This window comes from Podarcis bocagei, assembly GCF_964188305.1.
Source record: "Podarcis bocagei genome assembly, chromosome: 9".
Classification (NCBI taxonomy): Eukaryota; Metazoa; Chordata; class Lepidosauria; order Squamata; family Lacertidae; genus Podarcis; species Podarcis bocagei.
The window spans coordinates 5,457,639-5,467,844 of NC_138134.1; the positions used below are offsets into that span (position 1 = coordinate 5,457,639).

At 52.9% G+C, this 10,206-nt stretch overlaps 1 protein-coding gene across 1 annotated transcript; it reads right to left on the reverse strand.

Moving 5' to 3' along the window:
- Window positions 1-3,122: 3,122 nt before the first annotated feature.
- HMX1 (H6 family homeobox 1) lies at window positions 3,123-8,217 on the reverse strand. The gene is made up of 2 exons (XM_081208511.1): window positions 7,833-8,217; window positions 3,123-6,315 (listed from the first exon to the last, which is right to left on the reverse strand). The coding sequence occupies exons 1-2, from the start codon at window positions 8,134-8,136 to the stop codon at window positions 5,651-5,653; spliced, it is 969 nt and encodes a 322-aa protein (XP_081064637.1). The 5' UTR covers window positions 8,137-8,217; the 3' UTR covers window positions 3,123-5,650.
- Window positions 8,218-10,206: the final 1,989 nt, after the last annotated feature.

The window sequence follows — 10,206 nt, forward strand, 5'->3', positions numbered from 1 at the left end:
CATTTTGGGGGCAAAGGGCGGAAAGGGAAAGGCAGGCTTGAGCAATCGCCCCTCTCTCGGCACTTGGCTGCAGCAGTAGAAGCCGGTTGCCAGATGGATGGTTGGTTTTTAACTTTCTAGGGAAAGAAAGAAAGAAAGAAAGAAAGAAAGAAAGAAAGAAAGAAAGAAAGAAAGAAAGAGAAAGAAAGAAAGAAAGAAAGAAAGAAAGAGAAAGAAAGCAAGCGCCATTGGATACCTTCACGTGAGCCACTTGGGGGGGGCGGTCTTTACCGGGAAGGGAGAGACAAAAATGCAGTGCTTCTCGTGGGGGACTCCGGTAGTAGCAGAGTTTGCATGGTGGCGCAGTGGTTAGAGTGTCGGGCTAGGACCTGGGAGACTAGGCTTCAGAGTCCCACTCAGCCAAGATGTTCACTGGACCGGTCACTGTCTCTCGCCCGACCTACCTCACAGGGTACACCATCTTGAGCTCCCTAGAGAAAAAGGTGGGATATGAACGCAATAAATAGAATAAAAAATCGTATTGCACTTTATTTCAACGGAATGTGCTTCAAATGACCGACGCGCCGCGTGGGAATCAATAGCGCAAGTCTAACTAGGCAGAGGCCTCGTGCGCCTCGAAGAGGGATCCCAGCCGAGCCAACGAGTCACTGGATTGTGCGCAAGCTGCAGCTGGTCTTGGCACGGGTTTACCTGCAATGGAGGGGCCCTTCCTTGAGGAGAGCTTACTTCACCCCACCGAGCACTTCCTTCCGAGCAGCCTGAGCGGGATGGGGCCGCCAGCTCCTTCCCCCCGCCCCTTCCCTCCGCTTTGCCTGCCCCGCTCCCTCAGTTGGCCCTTGGAGGCATGTTGTGTGGGAGCGGAGCAGCCGTTTCATAAAAATTATAATGTTATTATTTATACCCCACCCAGCCACTCTAGGCGGCTTCCTACACATACAAAAACACAATACAAAATCAAGCATTAAAAACTTCTGGTGGAAGGGCGTTCCACAGGGAAGGCGCCACTACCGAGAAGACCCTTTGCCTGGTTCCCTCTAACCTCGCTTCTCGCAGTGAGGGAACCGCCAGAAGGCCCTCGGAGCTGGACCTCAGTGTCCCTTTAGTGAGAACTAGACATGCTCAAGGCGGAAGCATCCTTTACTCAGGAGAGGGAACGTTACTCAGAGGAGTAATCAAGGAGGGAGTGAACACTCTTAATGGGTTTTTTTCCACACACAAAATGTCTTCTTAAGGTTGGGAGGTTAGTTGTTCCAGGGTTTATGGCTAAATTAGGCGACAATATTAAGCACCTGCAAATCCGTTCCGTGGGCTCTGCCTCCCAGGATGCAGGCAAAGGCTTAAACTGCTTGCTTCTTTCTCTGACGCCGAGCTTTGTAGGAGGTGAGGGTTAGGGAGACGCAACGCCACCCCACATCTTCATCCTAATTAATCTTAACTTGCCTTCGTGACAATTTGCTGAGTTCAGGTGAGTCCAGCTCTGGAAGCAACGCCGCTGATCGCCAAGTGCCGTCCTGTAAATATCAGTGCTTCTTCGGCGCCCAGCTTTCAAGTCCCTTCCACTTTCAGGATTCCTGCACGTTTTTCTTTGCCCAAGAATTTACCTTCCAGTAGGGACCGTCGCCGGTGCCTCCTGGTCCAGATTCGTAGTAGAGGGACAGCCCAGACCCCAGCCACTTCCTTGCCCTCCGCCGCTGAGCGCTACAGCGACCTATTGAGGCAGAGCGGACCAAGCGAAGGCCGCAGAGGCGGGCGAGGTGGCCTCATCCCTTGCCAGGGGTGGCAAGACAAGCGGATCAGTGGGATAAAGGGAAAAGGATCCTGCTGAGGCGCACTTATTTAATGGTTCCGCATTTGTGTCTATGGGTTCCCTGGCAGTTTGGGCCCGAAACCTAAGCAGAGATTTTCACGCAAGTGGGAGGAGCTCCTGGGTCTGGGTGTGAGCTGTTGCAGCAGCGATTTCCTTTGAGGATGCCCCAACGCGCGGGATTTGGGTGTGTAATAGCACAGTCCCTCTAAGAGGTGGCTTTACTTGGCTATGCAATCCTGTACAGGCCTTCTTAGAAGCAAGTCCTGCCAAGATCACAGAGACTTACAACTGTCGAGGGTTTTATCTTTGCTTAATACTGTCCATTGAAATCCGTCGTATTTACGCAATAGCAATAGTAATTAATAATTTTATATCTATGCAACTCTTCTTCTCTTGTTTAGTATCCAAAGCACTGATTTGTCACTTCCCCAGATGCAATTCTATGTACACATATTTGAGAGGAAAGGTCACTGGATTCAAATCCGACTTTCTTCCGATTAAACACATATAGATTTGTGTCTGCCTTTAGGATTAAGAGTGAACTCTAAGTAAGTCTTCCCTCTTACATACGAGACACTTATATCCAAGCATAAAGTTGTACATATGCAACTTAAAGTTTTCTTTGACATGCTTTTGTTTTTTTCTCCGTAAGTTATACTAAAAATAATTATGTATTACTTTGCTGTATCTTATACTGTATAGTTTATAAAGCCATCGCATGTCTTTATTATTCCAAATACGGACAGTGCACGGAATTTTGCAATTTAATTGTGTGACTCGTGCACTAGGTTTTAATTAAAACAAACAAACAAACAAACAAACAAACAAACGGGGAGGCATGCTATTTCCACCTCTTTCCTCACTTTCGAGGAAGCAGCTTAACGCATATAAACTGATTCTTCTTGGAAATCGAAATGGCAGTGAAATTCACGAGGCTGTGTTATGAGTCTTCCACCGCCTCCAGCATTCGCCAGGCAAAAATACAAAATCAAAACTTTCAGGACCAGACGCAGAAGAGAAGCAGTGCAGAGAACGGCAGCCTTTCGGGCCCCACGGTTCCCAAGGATATTTTCCCAGGAATAAACTCGTGGCGTCTCGTTCCCAAATTAAGTGTTCGAGCCCGTAATTACGAATTTGTGAGCAAGCCCGACTGAACGGAATGGGAGCTTTTCCGCACTTAGCACTGCGCCTTTAAGGGAGCTCGTTTGAACTCCTACTAAGAAACCTTTAAAAAGGAGAAGGCACGATCACAGATTGCAAGATTAGCATACATGAACAATTGTTTATTGAAATATTCAGAACGCCTTTTAAAAAGAGAGAGAGAGAGAGAAGCAGCAGCAGCAAGAAGACATTTTTTAGCTGCCAGTTTGTTGCCATAAAAAACATTTTGGAGACTAACCCCCGAGCAATCGCGTTTTCTAGGGAGGAGCAGAAAGGGGGAGGAAAGCGGTCAGCTGCATCCAGGGAAGCGGGCGGGGTCCTCCCGGGTTGATATGCGTGCAGCGAAGTGTCCTTTTTACACTTAAAGATTTTTGGGAAACCAATTATGGTGGTCATGGAGCTACTTTTTGTGTTTTCTTGGATACCTGTAAACACGTGGGTCAAGGGCGGGGGGGGCTGGGGTGTAACTAGAACAAAAAACTCGAATTGAATTTGTTGGAAAGTAAATCCTACATAGTTCAATGGGATTTACTTCCAAGTAGGCCTAAACCTGCAACCTTAAACATATTCAATTTAAATTATCTGAAGGATAATGAGCCATCTTGGATCCTGCTGGTGTTGTAATCACAGCGCCGAAGGCATGAAAGACCCTCCGACGCACAAGGGCAGAATCACATCCTAATAGCTTGGGACAAGACAGACACGCAATATATTCTACCTGTTGTATAAATAATAATGCTTTGGAGCATGTGATCTTTAACACGTTGAATAGTCTGCGCTTTGCCCCAGCAGACGACGATTTCAAAGCCCCTCTGCGAAGGCAGCTTCTTCCGTGACAGACAAACTGCTTTAAGATTTAGTTGCATAAAAATAAGTGGGCATTTTAATATAAAGACTGCATTACTGTTATGCAGATAAAAACTGGAACAATTACTTCCTTATCTAAATACGCTTCTCAAAATACTAGCCGAACTACCAACAAAAATCGTTTCCCCCTCTATTTTTTCGTGTTTAGCTGCCAATTTTGATCCTAGAGTCATTAATTCATAATTGCAAGTAGGCTTCAAAAAATTGGAAAAGCTTTATGTTTACAAAATATATCCTTCAAGCTTTACAGGCGTCATGGATGTTTTCTCGTCACCGGCTATTTCAACGTTCTCGTCTTATCATAAATGGTTAGCTTGTTTTAAATAACACTAAAAATTAGTTTGCTTGCTTTTTAAAAAGAGGGCACCCAACCCCTCAATATTCCACGATCTCTATGCTGGGAAAAGCTCCGAGCTAAGAGGCTAAATTATAGTTGAGTGTACTACGATAATACATATGTTTACAGCTTGATGTACATCCCAGAGTAACGTATCTGGCGAAATCCCTTCTTCATTTCTCCTTCCAACTCTTCCCCCACCCCCAAATCAGATTTGCTACAGCAAACTGACGAGACTGGGATTAATTTTGTGACTTGGACTTGCTTCCATAAATATTTAGGCAGAGAAAAAGGTTGGTTAAAGAAACATAGTTTACGCATGCATAATACTTCATATAATACCGCATTACAGTCGCTAAAGACAAGTTATCAACTGAAGTTTTACTCTAATATGTTGTGAACAGGACACATGAATGCGCATTCCAGCTTTCCACAGGAAACATATTCGAACATGACTGAAGGAAATCAAAGGCTTTGGCAAATTGATCGTTTTCAACTGCTCAGACAGAATTAGGCTATAACATGACGTCAAGGGAAGTATAAACTATTATAATGGGCCGCTTGGGGAAATGGTTGAAGAATGAAAATTATTAAGGAGGATTTAAAAACATTTTATACCATAAATTAAAATCAACTGAATAATTATAGCGCATACTTCATTTATGTTGATTTCTGGAGTGTGAGGGATAGAAAATAAATCCGAATATGGATTTTATATCGTAAATGTTACAGCAAGAGAAGATTGAAGTTATTTTTTTTCCCTCATGAAAACCTGTCCAAAATTCAATAATTATTTGCAAATTGGAAAGCAAATCTCTTTAGCATCCAATTAATTCCAGGTTGTTGTTTTTAAAAAAGATACGAAACACCCATTGACAATCAATTTCAAGGTAGGCCACCTAAGGCCTTTCCTAAACAAGATACCGAATGGAAAGCTTTCAGAGGGAGGGTGATAAAACTATCTTGTTGAATGCCAATACTTCAGTTTCCCTCAATCTTCCTCATCCTATGAAAAGGCAATAAACTATGCGACAGATTCACTGTTTCAACTATACTTTTGATCCGAGGAAGGGCTGCGGGGGGCGGACAAGGGAAAGAGGCCGTGGCCCCTGTCATTGTGGCTGGAAAAGTAAACATCTTTACATTCTTTTCTTACACAACATTGCCGCCATTAAGAAACGCCAGAAGCCCACCCGCAGATCTTCGGAGTATAAGGAGAAGTGTCTCTGGGACGTGAGCCCGCAAACTATGGTTGGCGTTTTCTCCAGTATTCCTGGACGCAACCCTGGCAGGCTCTTGCTCAGGAGAAGTCCGAGGAACACGGGTCAAGTAGAGACTTTTTGCTTTGCTTTTTGGAAAAAAAATATTATTACGCCCGGGGGAAATATATAAGTTTATTGCACCTTTAAAACAATCAAAAGCATCCAATCAAGTAGTTTGGGACCCAGAAAGGAAAGCGGTGTCCAGGCGGCCGAGGATCAAACGAGGCCCGTCACTTGCGAGCGGAGGAAGGGCGCCGAGGCCGCGGGGAAGGTCGCCAGCGGGTAGGCGACGCTGCCGGAGACGGCGACCAGCGGCGGAGAGGCGTGCGCGGGAGGCGGCAGCGGGAAGCAGCCCAGCGCGCCGCCCGCCAGCGAGTTCTCATGGTACAAAATGGGCACGCGGACTATCCTTTGCGCCGCCGTGTGCGGGAGGTTGGCCGCTTCCAGGTCGGCCGCCAGCTGCCTCTTCCACTTGTTGCGGCGGTTCTGGAACCAGATCTTCACCTGCGTCTCGGTGAGGTGCAGCGAGGCGGCCAGGCCGGCCCGCTCCGAGCTGCTCAGGTAGCGCTTCACGTCGAAGGTGGACTCCAGCTGGAAGACCTGGCTCCGGCTGAAGACGGTGCGCGTCTTCTTCTTGCGCCCGCCGCCGCCGCCGCGCGCCTCGCCGCCCTCCGACTCCTCCGCGCGCTCCTCGTCCAGGCTGCTGCCCTGGCTGCCGCCACCGCCTTCCTGGGCGCCGCCGCCGCTGCACGCCAAGTCCTCGCTTTTCGCGCCGGGGCTCAGCTCCGCCGCCACTTTCTCGCCGCCGCCTCCTCCTGCTGCTGCCGCTTCCTTCCCGGGAGATGCGTCCTCGGAGATCTCCGGAGAGTCTCTGTCGCTGGCTGAAAAAGGAGGAGAGGGTGAGCGAAGCAGGGACGGGTCAAGGACTGAAACGAAAGGATCCTGAGCTCTGACCTTCGGCCACCCCCCTCCAACAAGCCTTGCTCCAGTGCTATCGGTGCTGCTGCCGATTAATTCGCCTCTTAATTCTTGTTTTCCTCTTTACCGTGTTACAGGAGCCCGGGAGAGATTTGTGTTAACAAAGTGCTGAGACAGACAGCCTCTCTGGACAGACCCGCCCTCGGAGAAGCCTTTGAGATTCAAGCGCCAAGATCTGACGATCACGAGGCTCCCCGAAGCAATTTAAAATGCTGGGAATGGGGCTGCACGCCACAAGGCCCAACACTGATACTACAACGAGTCGAGGTGTCTCTGTTTAGGCTGCAAAAAGCCAAATAATTTCCCCAATACCGTGGCTGCTTGTGGCACACCCCACATCCTAGTCTCCTCTCGCGCAAAGCACCTTTTGCAATCCTCGATCTCTCCTCCTGAAGTTAAGCAAAGCCTTTCTTTGTGTTTGTTTTCGGGACAAAGCACCCAAGCACCCAGCTCAGTTAAAGCTAAACATCTGGATTTAGCCAAGTTTCTTCTCGCTAATAGGCGACAAAGTGGTCTCTTCCAGCTAAGCCGAAGCGCTTTCCTCGGAAGCCGCTTCTCTTGTTTCCAAAACTTGCTTCCGAGAAAGGCGCTCCGGTGCTGCGGGCCGGGCCCGCGTTTTAGACTAGGCCGGAGGCCGAGCTGCCCTGGAAGAGGGAGCTCGTTACGACTGGATGTATATATGCTAAGATCACCAGATTTTTTTCAATGAATCCGGGGACACTTTCCAACTTCGATGGATTTTGTATGGGGACTGATTTGTAAATCCGGGGAAGAGCTATAGGTTGTAAAAACATTTCCCATTTTCAGAAAAGAAATGTCGTTTTATGTCTCCGAAAGAAAGACCTGGTTGTAAAAACGAATCTTTCGCGAGAAATATTATTTTTCTCTCTCAAGAGGCCTTAATAATGTCTTAAGCAAATTTGTGTGACACCCCAAGGATAGGACTGGCCCACCGACGGTGCCAGGGCCTGCGGTCGACGGGGCGACCAGGACAGAAGAAGAGGCAGGAAGGAGTGGCACTTCGCGGGGTCCGCGGAGAGAGGTCGGCCGGCGACCCCCTCAGAACAGCGGAGCACAGGGCAGGAAAGGGGTTTCTTTTTAAATGTTTATTTTTATTTTTAAAGGGGGGTGTTTCGTCCAACTCTAGGGAATGGCAAGGGGGTTTGCTTGGGCCTCAATACCCTTCCAAGAGCCTTCACCCGGCTGGGCTTCCTTTGGTGGGGAGCTCCACGACCCCTGCCCCCTCCCCGCGAGCCTGTCCCTCTCAGAAATGCCCTCGTGCAATCTGACGAGACACCCCCTCCCGGGAACAGGGGTCGGCGTGATCTCCGTCCGCTGAGCCCGGGTTAGATGGGGAGCGGCCGGGCGCCGGGGCCGGGAAGGGGAGCTGCGGCGACCCCGGACGGCGGCGGGCACTTACTTTCCGGACTGGCGCAGCCTATGAAAGCCACGTGCGCTCTTCTGTACCAGTCCACGGTGCTCTCCCGGAGCGGGTAGCCGCGCAGCCCGAGCCCGAAGCGGGAAGCCTGGCACGGGCAGCAGGCGAGCGAACAATGGCTGCCCGCGAAGCCCCCGCCGCGCGCCCGCCGCGCTTGGCGCTCGTCGGCGCCGTCCGGCCGCTGCTCGTCCTGGGCTTTGGCGGCCAGCAAATTGGCGATGAAGAAGGAGGAGACGCGCGCCGGCGCCGAGGCGGGAGGCGCGCTCTCCGCGGCTTCGTCGGGCATCGCCGAGGGGAGGCGAGAGCCAGCGCGGCGGCCGGGCTCCGGGCTGCTGCCAAGGCGAGGGGCGCCGCCCGCTCAGCTCACCGGGCGGGCCAGGCCAGGCGCCGTCGACGGAGTCCTCATCCGCGAGCGCAATCGGCCCTCATTTCCTGCCCGGGCAGCGCGAAGGGAAGCCCCCATCCGAGGCGCCGGGGGCTGCGCCAAAACCGGCCCGGTCCCGCGCTCGGCCCGCGAGGAGAGCTTTCCGGTGGGACGCGCCGGGCGGGCAGCCGGGATTCCTGCGCCCGGGAAGAGCCCGCCGGAGAGCGAGCGAGCGAGCGCGCAGCCCCGGGCTCGGCGCCTCGCCCTCGCCAGCCTCGTTATTTAGGTCAATTGGGGAGCAAATCAAAACGCAGAAAGCGAGACTCACTGGCCGCAACTCCGGGAGAGAGGAAGGAGGCCGGAATCCGGGGCTCCCATTGGTCAGCCTGGAGGGAGAGGACAGACGGAGCAGCCAATCACGACCTCTGCCACGGAAGGATGCTGACGACCCGAACGGCAGCCTGCGCGCGGCTGGCAAAGCTCCCCCTTTGCATTCCTTATTTGGACCTTCTCTCTCTCTCTCTCTCTCTCTCTCTCTCTCTCTCTCTCACACACACACACACACACACACACACACACGCACAGGCTACCCGTGACCAGGGGAGACACCTCGGTCTGCTGCAACAAGAGTCTGCAGAGCTCCAGCAAGCTTCCTTAGGTAGCTTTCTGCCCAGAGGCGCAGCAGCCCTTGGAACGCGGACGTGTGGACACCTGAGGCGGACCCCAGAAGGGCGCCTCCCTCCCGCTGAGGAAAGATGGACATCAGGAACAAGGGGGAAGAAAGATCGACATGGGCATCTCCTGCCCCGTGAATCGGGCCGCCCCAGGCACTCGCCTCACCTGGCCGCCTGGCGCCTAGCCGCCTCTCCCCGCCGGGCGCATTCTTCGCGCGAGGGGAGCGCGGAGAGATCTGCAGACAGGAATGAAAGCAAGCCCATGGCGCGGCCCTGCGCCCAGGTCTCTAGCTTCGGGGCCGCGTCCGTCTTCTGGAAGCGAGGCACTTCCCAGCCACTAGAGCGGAGAGAGGTCGAGGCGGCCCGAGGAGCACCCGGCCTCTTGGGGGCGCTGCGGAGGCGCGTTTCCCGGCAGGGGCAAGAGCCGCTCGGCTGCCGAGTCTCCTGCGCGACCAGGGAGACAGCCACGGACTAGACCCGCGCGGCTCTCCGCCCCCCGGGGGCCGCCTTGGACCCACGCCCCTGAACTTGGCGCCCGCGCTTCGGCAGCCTTGGCTGGCTCGGGGCTCCTTGCGCAGGGAGCTCTCGCGGGCCAAGAGCGGCTACTGTCCGAGAGGCCTCCGGTTTGCCTCTCCAGGCCGGCTGGAACCTGGAGCCGGCACTACAGAGCTGCAGCAGAGCCTAAGCACCGAGAGTACCGTCGGGCCAGGGCTGCAACAGCCCTCGAGGCTCCGATCCCGTTTCCTCCGTGGCAAGGTGCCTCGAAGGAGCGGGGGGGCTCCTTCGAGGTTCCCTGCCGACTTTCTCCCCTAGCTTCCTCGCGGGCCAGGCATCCCTTTCCACTGGCCCGCCTTGCGCACCTCCGGCTTGGCCTAGCGCAGACTCCGGGACGTCCCGCGTACCGGGAGTTGCAATGGAAGTTATTGCTATTTATTAATTTTGCTAGTCGCTTTATCTTGCCTAGGGCAACCCAAAGCGACTACAACCAAATGGACAGTGTTTTGCAGATGCAGGCGCCCGAGGAGCCAGTAGGCACCGAGTGGGGCTTTCTCCTGGGCAGGCACCAGCTCGGGCTCTGCGCTTGGCAAATGGTTTGCAGCGTCAGTTCTGCTTCTTGGTTTCCAACGCGCGCCTCGCGCCACGGTCTGGGAAAGGGAAAGGAGCGGCCGCGCTGCAGCGGAGGAACCGGGTTTGAGTGCCCCGTTACTTTCGTAGCAGCGTGTGAAGACGAGCCGAGAGGGGCAGAGTGTGGCCCTCTGGCCTGTAAAGGCGCTTCCCACGCTGCAGGAAAGACGCAGGAACGTTAAACAGTAGCTAG

What these genes read in the sequence shown, in the direction of transcription:
- HMX1 (XM_081208511.1), bottom strand. Translation starts at nt 8,136, where the DNA reads ATGCCCGACGAAGCCGCGGAGAGCGCGCCTCCCGCCTCGGCGCCGGCG. An exon ending in AGGCTGCGCCAGTCCGGAAA is followed by an intron (nt 6,316 to 7,832) that starts GTAAGTGCCCGC and finishes CTCCTTTTTCAG; the next exon opens with CCAGCGACAGAGACTCTCCG.